The sequence below is a fragment of the Aulonocara sp. 'chitande type north' Nkhata Bay genome, linkage group LG15, assembly GCF_057382095.1.
Source record: "Aulonocara sp. 'chitande type north' Nkhata Bay isolate Kocher_YH1m ecotype deep benthic linkage group LG15, A_spYH_male_GT1.1, whole genome shotgun sequence".
Lineage (NCBI taxonomy): Eukaryota > Metazoa > Chordata > Actinopteri > Cichliformes > Cichlidae > Aulonocara > Aulonocara sp. 'chitande type north' Nkhata Bay.
The window spans coordinates 19,883,093-19,901,986 of record NC_141358.1 but is presented as its reverse complement, the minus strand read 5'-3'; the positions used below and the strand labels follow the sequence as shown (position 1 = coordinate 19,901,986).

The following is an 18,894-nucleotide window of genomic DNA, read 5'->3' as shown; positions in this document are numbered from 1 at the left end:
CCCACCGCGGACCATGACACACAGCTACATTTATGAAAGGTTATACACACGTGTCATGTAACCAGTGGCGGTCCTAGCCTTTTTGGCGCCCCGGGCGAACACTCCCTCTGGTGCCCCACACACATAAAACATATTAAGGATTGTACATTAACATAAAACTGTTGCCGGAACCAGACTGAATTTTACCAGAGAAACACACACACACACGAAGAGAGAGAGAGTATGCGTTGTATGCAAACGACTACCAAACAGCCATCATAATTCGTCATACAATGAGAACAGGACAAATCAACAATTGACAATGACTAATTAATATTAAAATCTGTAATCTAATGTATTGTTTGGAGTTTAGTCTGTTACTGTTACTATTTTTACCATTTCTTTTTGGAGCAACTGTAACCCACATAATTTCCTAAGGGATTAATAAAGTATTCTGATTCTGATTGTTTCAGGGTGACCTGCCATTATCCAATGACACATCAGCTTACCTGTATCTTTTGCTCATTTCTCCTCCTCTTCTTTTCTAAACTGAGCACCTGATGGCTTTGAACTTTTCTTGTCCATCTTCCATTGGTTTTAATTTTTCACTCCAGTATGAACACAAATCCACCAACTCGAGGATCACCACAACATAACCTAATAGACCTACACCCTAGTTCACAGATTCACTTTGTCTAAGGTGTATTTCTGGGATTTCACACAAACCAGGATTCAAATCATGAATATATAATGGACTTGGATTTACCTCACGCTCACTTTTCGCGTATAGAATTTTGAAAAAACATCGGCGCAAATTCTGTATCATAATGTCTGGTGTTTTCGTGTTTGTTGTTTTGTTTTTATTTTGTTTTATTTTGCGAGTTGGTTATTAGACGCCGCTTCAGCCAGCCAGAGAATCCCCCCATCGCCACGCCCTCTCCTTCCTGTGCTGCAAGCAGCAGGCGCACCTCGCAAACGGAGGGCACCCTTACTCCCAGCAAATGGGTGATAGAAAACCGATTGGTGCCTATGCCATTCCCAATATGCGCTGGCATGACGTCGGGGAAGCATGAGTACGAGCAGTTTTTTTTTTTGCCGATGCCCATGATGCTGCCCCCCACCACGATGCTGCCCCGGGCAACCGCCCGTGTCGCCCGATCGTGGCTCAAGAGTTGGGAGTTCGCCTTGTAATCGGAAGGTTGCCGGTTTGAGCCCCGGCTCGGACGGTCTTGGTCGTTGTGTCCTTGGGCAAGACACTTCATCTACCGCCTACTGGTGTTGGCCAGGCGATATGGCAGCCTCGCTTCTGTCAGTCTGCCCCAGGGCAGCTGTGGCTACAACTGTAGCTTGCCTCCACCAGTGTGTGAATGTGTGTGTGAATGGGTGGATGACTGGGTGTGTAAAGCGCTTTGGGGTCCCTAGGTGGGACTAGTAAAAGCGCTATACAAATACAGGCCATTTATCATTTACCATTCAAGACCGGTCTTGGTCTCAAGACCACTTTTACTTGGTCTTGTCTTGGTAAGATAAGATAAGATAACCTTTATTAGCCCCACACGTGGGAAATTTGTTTTGTCACAGCAGGAAGTGGACAGTGCAAAATTTATGAAGCTAAAATTAGAATACAATAAGAATAAATACAGTACACAACTGTAGAGAATAGAATAAAATACTATATACAGTAGAATAAAATAGAATAAAATATACAATAAGATAAAAATAGCATACAAATGCTATATACAACTGAGTAAAAATACAACGATGCCAGAAAAGATTATTTCACTTAGTGTTATTGCACATGTGTGGATGTGTGTGTTTGATCAGTTAAAGTCTTTATTGTCTTTATTTAGTGGGGAGGAAAGACCTGCGAAATCTCTCCGTCCCACACCGTGGGTGCCGCAGTCTCCCACTGAAGGAGCTGCTCAGTGCTGTCACAGTCTGCTGCATGGGGTGGGAGATGTTGTCCAACAGGGATGACAGCTTAGCCACCATTCTCCTGTCACTCACCACCTCCACTGGATCCAGAGGGCATCCTAGAACAGAGCTGGCCCTTCGGATCAGCCTGTTCAGTCTCTTCCTGTCCCCGGCAGAGATGCTGCCGCCCCAGCAGACCACACCATAAAAGATAGCAGAAGCCACCACAGAGTCGTAGAAGGTCGTCAGGAGTGGGCCCTCCACTCCAAACGACCTGAGTCTCCGCAGCAGGTACAGCCTGCTCTGCCCTTTCCTGTAGAGGGCGTCTGAGTTATGAGTCCAGTCCAGTCTGTTGTTCAGATGAACACCAAGGTACCTGTAGCTGTCGACAGCCTGAATGTCCATACCTTGGATGTTCAGTGGTTGCAGTGGAGAATGCTTGTGCCTGCGGAAGTCTACCACCAGCTCCTTGGTTTTACTGGCATTGATCTGGAGGTAGTTCAGCTGTCACCAGTCCACAAAGTCTTGAGTCAGTCCTCTGTACTCCTTGTCGTCCCCATCAGTGATGAGGCCGACTATTGCAGAGTCATCAGAGAACTTCTGCAGGAAGCACTGGGTGGAGTTGTGGGAGAAGTCTGCAGTGTAGATGGTGAAGAGGAACGGAGCCAGAACCGTTCCCTGTGGGGCCCCCGTACTGCAGACGACCCTGTCCGACACACAGCCCTGAGTTCTCACATACTGTAGTCCAAAATCCAGGTAGTGAGGTGATGGTCCACTCCAGAGTTCTCCAGCTTGTCCTTCAGAACCGAGGGAAGAATAGTGTTGAAGGCACTGGAGAATGGTAAATGGTAAATGGCCTGTATTTATATAGCGCTTTACTAGTCCCTAAGGACCCCAAAGCGCTTTACATATCCAGTCATCCACCCATTCACGCACACATTCACACACTGGTGATGGCAAGCTACATTGTAGCCACAGCCACCCTGGGGCGCACTGACAGAGGTGAGGCTGCCGAACACTGGCGCCACCGGGCCCTCTGACCACCACCAGTAGGCAACAGGTGAAGTGTCTTGCCCAAGGACACAACGACTGAGACTGTCCAAGCCGGGGCTCGAACCGGAGAAATCAAAGAACATGATTCTCACAGTGCTTCCAGCGGTCTCCAGGTGAGCGAGGGAACAATGTAGGAGGTGAATGACGGCATCATCCGCTCCAATGCCAGGTTGGTAGGCAAACTGTTATGGTCTCGGGTCCCTTGGTCTTGTCTTGGTCTCGCTGTCTCTGTCTTGCTGTCTCAGATCGACATAGTGGTCGGGAGATTTGGAGTCAACAGTATCCACGGCACACAACGTAACATTCGATAATGTGTCATGAGCAAAAGCATCAGCTCTAAGAGCCGTGCTTAGAGAGTGCTTTGTGGTGAATCAGAAGAGCCGACTCCCATTGAGCGAGAGCCGGCTCCTCACTTAATTTCCTTTCGCTGCTCAGCTCTCACACAGTGGCTCAGCTATGCTTCAATCGCTCCATATTGTGGTCAATCGCATGCGAGGATATAGGATAATATCATTATGTGAAAAACAGAGAGGGTGAGAGACGCGACAGTCAAGTGGAGCGTGTGTCTGTCCTCTCAGTAAGTGAGTGAGGCAGTAGACAGCGGTGAGGAGGGCTGTGCGAGTGCATCACAAAAACACATAAATATGCCTGACACCTGTAAACGAAGCAGCATCTGGCTGCAGTTTAAAGACTTTTTTGTCTCGGTCTCGTCTCGACTTTGTCTTGGTCTGGACTCGGTCTGTCTTGGTCTTGTCTTGGTCTCGATACCCTCTGGTCTTGGTATTGTCTTGGTCTTGGATTAGGCGGTCTTGACTACAAGTCTAGAAGGTATGTTGCTGTACTGCTATAACATTACTTTATTTGTATTCAATTCAATTTATATAGCACCAAATCACAACAGCAGTCACCTTGAGGTTCTTTATTTTGTAAGGTAACAACCTTACAATAACACAGAGAAAACCCCAACAATCAAGCTACCCTCTTTGAACAAGCGCTTAGTGACAGTGAGAAGGAAAAACTCCCTTTAAACTGATGGAACCCCTTGGAGACCATCTGCAGTGACTGGTTAGGGGTAACGGGAGGGAGAGAGGACAAAGCACAGGTTAAAATACACAACACAAAACATGGGTTTGATGAATTCACTTACTATTACTAGTTTTTAGAATGTCTTTAGCATTTTACTCTTACGCTTTCTTAAACATGATGATTTTATGTACACAGGTTGACTTTTAATCAGAGCAGAGCAGTTGTTACGTTTAGACAGTGAGTCATACAACACTAGACCAGGATTCCCACATTAAGGTCTCCCACTTTGTTGCACTATGGGCCTTTAGGTGCAGCTACTGAGCAGTTATGGTCGCGGCTGTTACCAGGCAACATTGAAAGTAAACTTTTTTTATTGGCAGCAGCAAGTTGCAACTCTCAGCTAAGACTAATCCCACTAGCCCGCACACCACAGGCTGCCGTTATCTGCCAACTAAGTTATACCCCGTCACATAGCTAAAAAGAGCAGACTGCATATTCTTCTCACTGGTATCATAAAGGTCTTTTTATTCACCCCAGGCTTGATAATCACTTTAAAGCTGATGTTGCTTATTTCATTGCTGTTTCAGTTCACCACTACATACTTTATGTAATTCGGTGGACTTGCAGTAGTAAAACCAGCTGCTGCCTCATTTGCCGTCTGTAGATTCTGAGGTTGAGACAGTAAAAAAGACTATGCATTTATGAACCAAGCTGCTGCCCTCCCACTCCTTACCACTGCTGCTGTTTACTATGGCCAAAGCAAAGTGATGAGATTTACTTCCCATAAGCTTTTGTGGATTCATTAGCTGTAGCTAATCTTATGAAAACTGATATCTAATCTTTATAGTGAGGTTAATACATCACTACTAAACATTTGACAGATGTTGACATTTCTTGATGTTCTTATTTCTTTATTGATTGCATTAATCATACTTTATTAGTTAGTCAGTTCCTTGTTGAAAATAAATGGTCTCGTTATTGTTTACTTCACTATAGATGTGCAGGCAAAACAGCAAGGAGAGTAACAAGGAGAGTGTGTAGTCAAAGAAAGATGCAATTTTCTTAAAATGAATGGAAGAACTGAATTGAGTTGAGACAAATCCTCTCGCCTTATAACATAACATCTCTTTATTTTATTTTTTATTTGCTTCATACAGACAGGAACTGCTGCTGCAAATCTACAGTAATATACAAGAGGTGCACTGCCATCGTCTCTGGGTGTTTTGGGGCCATTAGCTGTGATGTGGCCAGAAAGAACAGCTTGTTCCTTTTTGTCTACACAAACTCTTTTCTTTAATTACTGACTTCATGAATACAACCTCGAATCTCTTTAGCCGTTTGTCAACTTCCACTGTAGACATACTTGATTTTTTTTTTTTTTAAACACAGTCTTGTCTTGTTTAAACCATGCAACACATACATACACGTGGTCAGCTTGAATGTGTCCAAGTCTTTGTTGCATGTGTCTACATGCATTCATATTATGTGTATTGTCACAGATGGCAGCTATGCACAGTTGCTCACTGTAACCAACCACATGTACAGAAGCTTTTTTTTTTCCCATAGAAATTTGCATTTAAAGGTCTTGCAGATACCTCAGTGTTTTATCACTTTTATGTCCAGTGCATGTGTGAATTTTCCTTTATAGCCTCATAAACAGTCATTCAGGACACACACACAGCTCTCCAGCCTCTACTGTGATTTGTCGTGTCCTTGTGTGTTCACAACCTCTCAATGTCCCTGTACTTCTTCCTCAGGATGGAAACCTGGTCTCTGAACAACACTGGGTCCAACCTCATCTGGGAGTGCACTAAGGGCATGAAACCTAGCCAGTGGCTAAAGGCGTTCATGCAACTCTGTCGCTGGGCGAAATGGTCCGGGTCAGCCCAACGAGATGACACCTTGGAGCCCTTCATGTGGGAAAACAGAGAGAGAGTGAGAGAATAGGACTGTATTAGAGTAAATAGAAGGAGGGATGAATCACCTCAGCTCTACAGCAGGCAATAATGTAATAAAAATCCACAATCAGCAAAAAGAAAACACATTTTTAAACTTTTATCTAAGGCGCACATTGACTCGGGCCAACAGGTTTAGAGACAAAGTGTATGAGTGGGTCGATTTTCACTGGGATTTCAATGATATATTAGTGCAGGGAATCTGTGTAGAGATGGCCAGATGGCATAAAGGGAGTTGGTGGAACAGCTGGAAAAGGTGAAACATTTTGTTGGAAACTTTGGGGGAAAAAAAACTTCATTATCACTTTGTTTCCTGTTTCAATCTCCTCAACTTCTAATCCAGTGTTGATGCAAAAAGTTAGCAGACACCTATTATTTCACAGACAACCTAGCCAGCATCTATGTGTCTGTCTCTTTTTCAATTTTCAGAAAGTATTTCTTTCAATTATCTTTCTGGAAACATTGAAGCATATTCATATTGTTTAACATTCGCAGACAAATCAGTATCCTTCACACCACTTGTTAGACACAAGTCGAAACCTTTGTCATCATAGCAAATATGGAATTGGCTTGTTAGGCTCTGAAGTATTTTTCCATCTTTTAAACTGTAATCAATGCTCTATAATGTAGAAGCCTTCACTTTTTTCTTTCCAGCTGTGCAGGCCTGTCTATACTATCCAAGCCCCATTGACTTGCCTACAAATTTCCCTCTTTCATCAAGCTGTGACATTTAACTTGTGGCAAGCTTTTGTCCTTATTGAGCCATAGATAAGAGCCACATGATGTATTGTTCAGAAAGGCTCTGTTCCGAAGTTGGATTTTTAAACTTTCATCACTGCAACAAATCCGTCAAATGGATTTTAATTTGGGTTTTCTTTCCTAGATGTTCTACTTTCACTTTAGGTCTCTAAAATCTGTGATTGTTTCTGTGGTAGTAGTTACACAGGTAGTGTGTGTGAGTTTGTGAGTGTGTGTGTGTAGGAGGATGAGAGTGGCTTTGTGCAACACTTTGTCCTACCAGAATTTAAAGTAATACATGTATTGTGTCATTATTGAACTCCAAATGAAAAAAAGATTTGCATAACTTGATGTTTCACTGATTAAAGGTGGGTTACTTTATATTTCAGTGGGAGCCATGTTTTGAAACTCATCCAAATGACTTCTTCAGTTAGCCTTGTCCCTCCGTAACTGAACAGATCACTTGCATGAGACAAAAGGTTTCTCCACCTAAAAACGCTATATCTAGATGAACAAAATTAACGTCCTGAGGCTTCCCCTTCATTTTCTGCTGATATCCTTCTGTCCTGACGCTCGTTTCCACCCACTCCTACCTGCCTCCACTTTCTTCTTCACCTCTCATTTGCACTATTCGTTGCTTTGAATGGCTGACCCCAGTGGTTCATCCACCTTCACTAACTCTACTCCTTGGATATTTACTTTTACGCCTTGTGTTGTGTCTTGCTTTTCCTGACTTTCATTCCTCTTCTATCCAGAGCATACCTCCAACTCTCTAGGCTCTGCCCATGTACTCACTGCTCACACAAACGAATGCAATGTCGTCTGCAAACATCATATTTAATGGAGACCTCTGCATGACCTCATCTGTCAACCTGTTAATCGCCAATGCATAAAAAAGGGGTTCAGTGCCGATCCCTGAGGTAATCTCCACCCCACAAGCAGGAAGTGTGGCAATTTACTGCTGATCAGTCACACAGTGCATTACTTAACAAACAGTTAATGCAGAAAAAAGTGAACAAACAGTCATTTTAGATTGTTTTTTAGATTATAGCAGAAATCTGACCTACAAATAACTTTTTATAGTCACAGTGAGAATTTTAAACTGGGACCTAAATGTGACAGGAAGCTAGTGAAGGGACATTCGTAGTGAGGTGATAAGGGAGCATCTGTTTGACCAAGTACATAGCCTAACAGTAGAATTTTGAAATGCCAGCAAACAATGTGTATTTGCAGACAACAAGTTGTGAGCATCCCGGTTGCTGCTACAGATGAACCCGAGAAAGTGCAGTTGTAGGGTTAGTAGAGCCCTTTGAGAGTGGTTGTAAAAGCTGGAGGAAACTTATCTTCAGATAGAAAATTTTGAACTGCTAAAGAATATCCAGTGACAGAAGTGATCTGGGCCTAAAATACAATATGACTTGTACAATAAAACAGCTTAAAAATGTTAATTCATTTAACATTCTGGTCCAGGTATCCCACAAGATGTCAGCTCTTTCCTCTTACGCCATGTTAAATGTCTACCTGCTGTTGCTTGAAGCGAAGTCACAAATCATGGGTGAGATTGAGGAGGTGGGGGTGCACACAGGAAAAAAAGAAAGAATGAGAGAGCGAGTGAGGAAAGGAGGGGTAAAAGGGGGGAGTAAATCTAGGTTTGTCGTGCTGCTTTCACAATTAAGACATTAATCACTACGTCCATACTGCTGAGTCATCGTCCTGCCTGTGGTCAGACCATCAATCAGAACCTGACAAAGGGCTGGCCCCATGAACACACACACTCACACAAACACATGCACATACAGGGATCTCCCAAAGAGAAGGTCAGGGCTGTATGTGGCCTGAAACTTTTCTACCATTTCTCTTTTAATACTCTTATTATCTTCTTCTTTCCTTAAAAAGAGGTCTATAAACACACAGCACTTTTATCATCTTTAAACTGTGTTGCTACTGTACAAAATGTTTTGATGGACCAACAATGTCAAGAGCAATGAATTAAAAGAAGCCTCCATTTGGTTTTTCTCATGCCCTGCTTGCACATTAATGCAATGCAATTAATGCAACAGTGCTAATAGAGCTAAACTACTCCAAACAGAAGCATTTGCAAATGTTTTATGGGGAATGAAATACATTTTGGACTTTGTTAACAAACACTGAAATTATCCCAAAAGGGGACTTTAACAGGGGGAAGCTTGGAAGGCACTTTAGCTTTGGATAACTGCAAATTCATTGAATGTAACCATGAAAACTTAAACATCTATGTAAGGCACAAGTGACTAATTATACAATGTCTACAAAGAAATGATAGATAGTTAGACTATATATAACTAGTTTTTTTAATCAGGTTGTGGGATGACGGAGTTTCTTTCTTAGCTCTTGAACACCGACCCTCCTTCCAGCATTTTTAAACCTTGGACAAAGTTTTCTTCCCTTTTTATTGTCCAAATAACATTTGTAAGTGATTCATTCCATGTTGAAATGGAATGTGATAAAGCACTACTCAAATTCCCTTGCACATTTTTTCGCCTCAAAGTTATTTTTCTACTGAAAGGCTCAGATGGCTGTTGAGGGCCCCAATCACACAGGACTGGAGACTGGTCTATGAGTGGTTGCTGCAGGTTGCATGCTGTTGCTGGTTGACATACGTCACAAAGAGGGTGCTGCACCAAAAGGTCCTTGTGATTACTCTGGTTGTTAGCAGGTTACTATGGTTGACTGTAGTTTACATAGGATACACCGACTTGTCTGCAAACACCTGTAAAAATGTTCCAGGTACTTCAGACCTCGTGTGTCGGAAAAAGTGAGGAAAACCAGGATTTGTTTTGTTTCTTTCTTCTTGGGCTTTCTGAGCAGAAAAGAATGAGAATATGATCGCAAAGTCTGAACAGAAATAACTGCATTGTGCTGCTAAAACAACTTTGGCTCTTTGCTAGTATCTGAACAGACAGAATGCTAAAGCTAACCAAGGCAAGGACACCGAGTGATGTTAAAGCTGAGCGAATGCTGACCCCAGGTCAGCTACTAGATCTTGAACTTCAGCAGGTAACAAATGGATGCGCAGTCAGGCTGCTGGTTTTCATGAATTTCATTCATTCATGAATTTAATTTTCTTTATTTTGTGTTGTCAGCTTTGTGTTCATACCTAAACACTAAGATAAAGAAAATGTGTTTCTCCTCAACAGGATAAGGATTTGTGTTGGTGTGTTGATATTGTTAAATCTCAGATAATTTTTATAGAGAAACACAAAAGTAATGTAATCATTTGTGTAATTAATTATTTTGTCCTGGGATTAATAAAAATACGCTGCATTGATTTTAAGAGAAGTGCTCTTTGTAATATGTGTAATAATAAATTTTTTCCAGTAATGATTGCAACACAATCACAACAATGGGATTGGGATGTACCTCCAACATGCACAAACATTTGTCCGTACAGTATGCAATCACAAGGAGGTTTTTGGTGTAGCACACGAAATGCCTGCAACTGCTCTCAACCACTCACTAACCACTCACGCTTTTTGATGTTTGCAAGGGGTATGTGTGTAGGCCTGTGTGACTGGGGCTTTAGCAATTAATTTCAAAGACAACCAGGAATCCCCAGGAATCCCCAGCAACCACTAACCACGAACAGAAATCTCAAAGAGGTTGAGTAGTGATATGAATGTGAGTTGGAGAGAGCCAGCTAGTAAGGAGCTGGTACATATTACAGAACTGGTGTAAAGAATTCAGTCTCACTTTCTTTAACCTTAAGAATGCCAAACAATGATTCAGAGTTTTTGTATTGCATCTGCAAAGTTATATGCCACACTTCACAAAGCTTTTACAGACTACCATTGTGGGAAAGGACATGATAAGGTTGCGGAATAAACACCTGTCTGTAGACTGAACATTGCACACTATTGTACTTGTGATGACTACTTTAACTGAGGAAAAATGCCATTCTGAGAACACTGGACAAATTCAGACATAGTAGGGGTAATTTTTTGACTTGGCCTCTGTAGCCATAAAAGCAAGACAGGATAATGTCAAAGCAGCTATAGTTACGCAGAGTAAAAATCTGAGCCTGTCTGTGGCAGAGACGGAGGCAGATACATTCTATAGGAGACAGTGAACAAGTATACAGTCTAAGTGTATCGATAAAAGTAAAACTCTGTCCAACCTGGGTCATCATGGTTTCCTTGTACTGCTTCTTCTGTGTGACTTTGATTGGAGGTTGCTTGGTCACGGCCGAAACGAGGAAGTTCATCAGGATGTCTTCACAATTAGCCATGCGGTCCACCATTGTCAGCAGGCTAGCCGGTATGTAGTGAGTGAACAAGTAGTGATAGTATCTGATGCATAAAGGAAAAGGGCAGATTAGGGATTAGGATGTGGGTGTATTTTTCATTTTAAAAGCCACAATTCTGTTCTATTTGGTTGCAGTGTTGCACTCTCAGCAGCATGGGAGCACTAGATCACTGTCAGTGGTTACCTCCCTGACAAGGTCTCCCGCCCCTCGCTCTTACACACAAATGCATACACACACACACACTTTACAATGTTCCTTTTGGCACATTTTTTTCTACCTTACATTTCCATTTGACAGTCTAAATAACAAAAATAACTGAAGAGGTGCATTGAGCATCCTAACAATAGAACAACAAGAGAGCTGTTTATCTGCATGACAAGATGCCTTTAATCCCTTTGGAGAGCATCACTCTTCTCCATTCAATTTACCGCTCTGCTTAATACTTGAGTTTACCATTTTTTATTTTAGCCCTAGCATTGCATTTTTGACAATTGTTTCATGATATAACAGAGGTGGAGAAAGATTATATTATCCCTTTTCCTAAAGATGAATTTTAATGTGGTTTGCATCTTAGAGATGGGATAAGTATTTCTGGGAAGCTGGTGGAATGATATGCAGAACATCTGCACCATGAGACAAACTGACTGCAGCACTAAAAGAGAAGCTGGACTGCAGTTTATGTCTTTACGTAATTGCTTTTAATGAGTGCTTATACATTAGCACCACTGCTAACATAAAATATAGCAGCATTAAATTTACAGTGGCTATGTGCATAGACAATACTGACTAATAAAAAAATATTTAAAAATGCTTTTTTTTTTAACATTTTATATATATTTTGTTTAACGATCATTACATGAGTCATCCAAACTTAAGATATAAATATAACCTCTCTAAAAATGCTGGGGCAAGTCTCAGCAATAGCTTTAAAGGTTTTTTCTTTGAACAGACAAGTAGGTAGAGTTGTGTGTGTGTGTGAACTTTAAAAGAAAATCATGAGTCATATCTCCAAGTTTTCTTGGTGCATCCTCTATATGATTTTTTTTATATATACTCTAAAATATGAAGGTCCTTTGCAGCACAACACAAGAAGAAAAACAAGTCAACTGTCATATCCGCAGGTGTAGGTGTGTGGCAGGCAGAGTTGTGGACCCAAAAAAAGCAGGACTTGGCAACACAGAACTGAACTAAAAAACACAGCTTTAATGCTGGAAAAACAGGCAACAAAAACAAAAGGTAAAAAACCCAACTGAACAGTCACAACCATAAAAATAAACTGACTCAATCATGAGAGGAAACAGACAGAACCACCACCTATGATGAGGGAGAGCGCAACAGAGAACAGAACAGTGAACATAATACATATATATAAACAGAAGACTATCAAAATAAAACAGGAAGTACAAACACTGAGACTAAGATTCCAAAAGACAAAACACAGTTCAGGGGGTCAACCAGACCTCAGGGCAAAACTCAGTGGCTGAGGCTGGCAGTGGAGACGATGAAGGTCTGGAGGTGATGGTAGCAGAGACCCACTGCAATAGGACTGGAGTCTGGCGATGGTGTGGTGGGCGGAGACCCTGGGGTGACAGGACTGGAGGCTAGGAACAATGGAGATGTAGACCCCTAAAGCAGCTTGGCAGGTGGCCAGCGTCAGTGGCGAGCCATATACTGCCATGGTGTGGAAGCCTCGGACCCAGACGGTGCAGAGACTTCTGATGAGGACTGGGGCCCCGCATTGCACACAGCGCGCTCTGGTTGCTCAGGCTGGGAGTACGCAGCAGGCTCTATGCTCTAGATGGCGCTGCTTGGCCTAGCACCCAGCAGATGCAGGAGACTGCCGCTGCTTGGCTGAGCACCTAGCAAATGGCCACAGAGTTTTGCAGTTATCATTCCAGTCAGCGTCGAGTAGGAATTTGTCAGCTGTTGAAGGATGAGGAGGTATTCATGTGCTGCTGACGTGACAACAGGAGGAGGAAAGCATGAAGAGAGCAGTTTTTGCAGTTCTTCTTTAGCCTCGGTGAGAGCACAGACCATCTCCGGAGACCGGGGAAGCTGGAGGAGCAGAGGGTTCCTCTGGATAATCGCATCAGTGGTGTTAAGTCCAACGAATTTCATCCTTATGCCCATGACTTAGGAGATGTGAATCAAAAGACTGTTCATCCGTGTTAGAGCCAGCCCACATTCTTTCAGGGCTGAGTCTGCTTGGTCCATTATTTGGTCCCGTTCTTCTGTCATATCCACAGGTGTAGGTGTGAGGCCGGCAGAGTTGTGGACCCAAAAACCACAACACAGAACTGAACTAAACATCTAAGCATTGGGCAACAAAAACAAAAGGCAAAAACCATCCAGACAGACAGAACCACCACCTACAATGAGGGAAAACGCAACAGAGAACAGAGGAAAACACAGACAATAAGACAAGGAGGATAACACAGCTGACTAAACTGACCGACGAGACAGGGGAAGCAAAACTGAACATAATACACATGAAAACAGAAGACCATCAAACACTGTGACCAACACTAAGACACATGGGCTTGACACAGGGACTGGGGAGAAAACAGACAGACATGGGTACATGACTGTGAAGGCTGAAAGTCAAAGAGATGAGACTAAGGAAGACTGAACTCTAGAGATACCAATACAGAACTAGAATGTAAACCATAACAAACACAAAAACAGGAGTATGACATCAACACTTCACGGCTGCAGGCTCTAAAATTTTGAAATGCAGAAAAAAGCAGATTACTTAATTATTTACTTATCTTGATCCAAAGATCTGCAGAAACTATTTGTGCTGCAGGGCATTTATCCTATAGGAATGTAATTATTCCATGTCAGGGCCTATATGTCCTAGGTACAAACCATGATTGGAGGCAATCATAAGTTCACCATGTACTGAAGGGTGTTGTTACCCTTTATATACATGGCCTATAATAAGACCAAAACTCTAATTCTAAAACTAGAATCTTTGAGATTTTGGGGGATTTTTTGGGGAGTAGAATTCAAGACTTCTTAACACAACTTGCAGCTATCCAGTGGTAGCAAGAATACAATTACAGCCTCTCTTAAATAAGCTCAAGAAACATTTTTATTTTAATCCACAGGAGCAGTGCCTCTACTCCTCCCAAACGGCCGAGGTTCGAACCCTATCTAAGAGAAAACCCAGAGACTGTTCTGAGAGGTTATTTCTGCCGCTTTTATCTGTAATCTTACTCATTAAATCACGACATAATGCTTGTAGCTACAGGTGAGGGCGGGAAGGCATGCTGACTAATAAGTTGATAATGTCACCTTCATGCACTGACACACTGTCTGCATCACAGACGATGCCATGTGCCATCTTTCTGTGCCACTCTTCTGCCATTCACGTCAATACAACTTCACCGACAAGCAAGAAATCCTGTGGATTTGTACCTGTGGTAAAAAGCTGCTCCTGTAAGGACCATGGAGTACTCATTGGTCCACTTGGAAGTGTAGCCCCAGCGTGATCTGGAACTATCCCAGTAGTGGCTCCTTGCTGGATAACCAACAATACGCTCGGGAAAACTTTGCCATACAGTGAAGGCAAAGTCCACCTGGTCAAATAGAAAAGAAAGAAGGTGTTGAATAGATTAGATGTGTAGAGGAAATGTAAAAAAGAAAAAGAAAAGAAAAAGAAGAAGCAAAGGTGGAAGCACAATGAGAAAAAATGGAGAGAAGAAAAGCACAAAGAAAAGCAATACAGCTTATTCAGAATATTTGCGGTGTGGTAAAAATTGCATTCAAAACACCTGTCAAATGGCATTTAGCCAGCTAAACCAACAAGGCCGTCTTCTAAACAACTTCTCTGCCTCTTCACAACTACACAAAGAATATTTTTGAAGCCATTTCGCAATGTTTTCATTCCAGCTGTAGCACTTCATGTTAAAATGTCATTTAAATATCAGAGTGCACTGATTGATCAGTTGGAGAGCTCTAAGTCACATTCTAAACCTGGCTGTGCCGACCTGATTCATAATAATTTCCTCTTGCATGATCAAATGAGGTTTCATTTTTAACTTTTTAAAGAAAAATCTTTTTTTAAAACAAACAGATTTATGCAACATATTAATATTATCTATTTATCTACTTATCTATTATTCTCAGGTCATAAAATCCTTAACCCTCAACTTAATTAAGTCAGACTGCTCATGTTGAAAATGATTCATTACAGGGTCAGGTGTGCTGTCTGGGCTCCAGGTTTATTATATATCAAAGATGGGGAGTGATGAATAAATATACCTTCCCAGGGATTATTTGTGCAGGTAACTTCTGTGGTAGTGGAGGCTTCAAAACAGCAGGCAGTGATACAGGGAGACAAATGAAATATTTTGCAACTTAAATTAGGAGGGTGTGCTGGTATATATTATAAGGAAAGTTTGAAAGTGTGTAATGCAGTGCATTTCACAGACTTCTGTCCATTTTAGTGCAAAATACAACCCCACCAATGGGGCATGAACTGTGGTTAACTGGTTAACAGGCTTGTGATTTACACCAACACCATTCCTATTTTGTTGCTATTTCCATCAGGAGTGCTGCGGCCAGGAAGTCAATTTGGCAGCGTCAAAGGAGACTGTGTGTGCATCACCAATAAACTAGATGCTTTGAGGATCGAGACCCTGGAAACAGAAACAGGTTGCTGGTCTTGCATTGTGGTCATCTTTTAAGCAGGTGCCAGCTTTGACTGTCTCCTGCTCCATTTTCCTTGGAGACTGCCTACTTCACAATAAAGAAGAAATTTCTCATGGCCTTTCTGTGGAGCAGCTGGTGCCCTTGAAGAAGATGGAGCTACCTGACAAAGACCCTCTTTTGAATACCAAAACACCACTGAGACATTCGGCCAGACACACTAGAGAATAAGGGGTTCGGCACCTAATGAAATACTTTGTTAGACACACACACACACACACACACACACACACACACACACACACACACACACACACACAGAAATTAATTACCAGAGTAGCACAGGTAGAGGAACTAGAAGTTGGAGAGGGGTGAACCAAAGGTGGATGTTCTGTCATGAACTGAACTACTGTAAAGCATCTGATGTAAGCTGAGAAAAGGTGATTCAAAGCACAGGTCCTCACGAAGGGACATGTTAGCTGTGTGTGTGCGCTGTGTTCCTGTATGAAAATGTGCCCATGTGGCAGATATGTGTGTGTGCGTGAGTAAGAGAGAGCAAGAGACCACTTACATGTGAGTGAGTAACAAAGCACAGGTTCATTGCAATCTGTCTGTCTTAATTATCGTTTAATATGACTGAAAATTTCTAATGAGCCTTGAACACAGTCTGTGTGTGTGTGTTTGCAAGATTTCCCAAAGTAAACAGTTACATTTAAAGGCGCATTAAAGTTTATGGTAATGGTCATGGCTATGTTTCAGGTTATTGTAAACTTCCAAGATGTTAATGCAAGATAATGTAACAAACTTTGAACTGACGGAAACACAACACACAAGTGTGTGTGTGTGTGTGTGTGTGTGTGTGTGTGTGTAATTCATACTGATGGATTCTACAAAGCCAAAATTGATCTGAAAAGTCGAGGGTCAATCCAGCAATAGATCTGCTACAAATCTCTCCTGACATTTGGGTTTAACATGTCCAGTCTTATAAGATGAAAAGGTGTTGCATCAGATTTTAGAGCCCCTATCTCCCCTCAGTGTTTTCAATGCTTTGGTTGTTGAAAAGTTGTGTCTGGTTTTATTTATTTATTTTCCTCTCCATGACGCAATGCCGCTGCAGTGCTTTCACTGTCAACCTCCACCTGTCTTCAGGATGATAAAACTCAGGAAAATGTGTCGTAAACTGATCTTGTATCCAGCAGGTTTGGAGTGCTGTGGCATTGATGAAGTTTTACCAGCAGTCTCAGTGTGATCCAAGATAGCCAGCTGGGTTTTAAGGTCTGCATTTTGGGGCTAAAGGGAGCTATAGCAGTTTTGTATTTTGCAGCATTTTAAGACTATAGCCATTCTCACCAAGTAGTCTCAGTGCTGTGAGGTTATGTCTCATCTTTGCGACTCCAAAAGTATCTTTCATTGATTGCTTAAAGGTTCTTCTATAGATTGCAAAGGTTAAGCATTTGGCGTTCAGTGCTGCATGCCAGCACTACAGTCTATTATAGCTTCTACATACAAACATCAGCTGAATCTCCAAACAGTTAAATTAAATTAAAGTTAAATTATTAAATATGCAGCTCCAATATCAAGACATATTCTCTTCAAGGTAAAGGTTTATAATTTACATGTGTATGCGGAGCACACCAGGCTTCCTTGGTTCAAAGGGAAGTTAGGGTAGACTGAATTTGTGCTCCAGATTTTTTTTCAGCAAATGTCCAAATGGTAAATGTTAGGGCCCCAGTCACAGAAGCCTAGAGACCAACTGGTGACAATTTGGCCACGGTTCACCCCAAACCAGTTGCAAGCGTTGAGTGGCTGGATGTTGCTTGTTGTCCCTATGTGAAATATACTGTATTTCAGTATTGCACCAAAAACCACATTGTGATGCCTTTGGTCGTGAGCAGATTGCCTCTTTGTGACCAGTTTCACTCATGAACCTCCAACTTCATCAACCAGTAGGGGACTACACGTTTTTCCCTAGTGACCAGAAGTTGGCAGGGGGCTGCAGACTGGTCTCTAGGCCTGTGTGACTGAGGCTTTGAAGTAATTTGGAAGATGCATGAGAAAAGCCAAAGGAGGACATAGGGATCGATAGAGGGGTTAAAAAAATGTTTTTTGAATTAATATGATCCAAGAATATGTTGTCTTATTTTATCAAAACTGTTTCAAAAACTTACTACAAAGCACTTAATTTAAAGGACCCTTTTATGTACTTTAGAGAACCATGCACACAGAAGGAAACTAACAGTGAGACCAGAGACCACAGAGTGTCAGTGAAAATGCAGGGATTTGAAGTGATGAAGAATTCAAATTTAAACTAATATTGGGTTTCCTTGCTTGCTGTTCTGGATTAGAGACACACCAGGTTTTAGATGCCTCTAAATTGGCTTCATTTTTCTTGAACACCACATGCATCTTTTATAAAGTGTTTTAGACACAAGATTTAAACCACTCACAGGTGAAGTAAATAACACTCATTATCTTGGCATAACCCATGTTCAGCTGGTTTGCTGTGTTCATATAGACCTTTGACACAACTAAGCAGTGATGGAGACCATGAAAGACATTCAAAAATCACTTGAAGGTGGAAGAATTCAGATTTTGATTGGCAGGATTTCCCACACTGTCAGTCCAATATCGAGCATGCTGAAGCCGGGGGCCTCAAAGTGACACTTTCAACTCATCCAATCAATCAATAGGTAAGAAATATGAACTTAATGGGAGAAAATACCCTAAATGAAATGAGATAGCGTCAATGAGCAAAAGAAAGCCATAGAGGTCAATCATTATCTTTTCTATGAATTCATGATTTGTTTAAGTGTGTACTGAAAACCTTGAATACTAATGAAAATAATAAGTGCTCTGAAACATGTTCAAACCCGGAGACAACCTTTAAATGAAATGAGGATCAAGATTCTGCCACTGCTGTTGTAACACAATTTCCATATCTATCATATAGAAAATGTCTTCCAAAGGGCATAATTCAGCAGCATGCTTGGCTGCCCAATGAGAGACAAAAGCTTTGTCAGGTCGTATCCCCTTCTCTAATCTCTCTTCATGGAATAATCATACATTTAATGAGCTGAAACAATGTAATTATGAAATTGGCACAGCCATTCTTCTGCCGAGGTATTGTAATATGAAAAGTCCTATTAAAAGTGTAATGTTCTCTCTTGCACATTTTTAGTGAATTGACATATTCCATCTCCTTTCAATAAAGCCTCTCACCATGTTAAAAGGGCAATTAGAGCTATGGGTTAGTAAGCACAGCAAAGATTCACTTCACTTCCTCTCTTATTCACT

The 18,894-nt window shown here is 41.7% G+C and overlaps 1 protein-coding gene across 2 annotated transcripts in view; it reads right to left on the bottom strand.

The window, feature by feature from the left end:
- Window positions 1-4,861: 4,861 nt before the first annotated feature.
- The window catches only part of LOC147312948 (exostosin-1), a 435,823-nt gene continuing 421,790 nt past the window's right edge, over window positions 4,862-18,894 (bottom strand). For both annotated transcript variants that reach the window (XM_086264858.1, XM_086264857.1), the window contains 3 exons: window positions 14,368-14,528; window positions 10,819-10,990; window positions 4,862-5,882 (listed from right to left, as the gene is read on the bottom strand). In XM_086264858.1, the coding sequence (XP_086120984.1) occupies window positions 5,694-5,882; window positions 10,819-10,990; window positions 14,368-14,528 (522 nt within the window). In that variant the 3' untranslated portion in view covers window positions 4,862-5,693. The remainder of the gene's footprint in view (window positions 5,883-10,818; window positions 10,991-14,367; window positions 14,529-18,894) is intronic.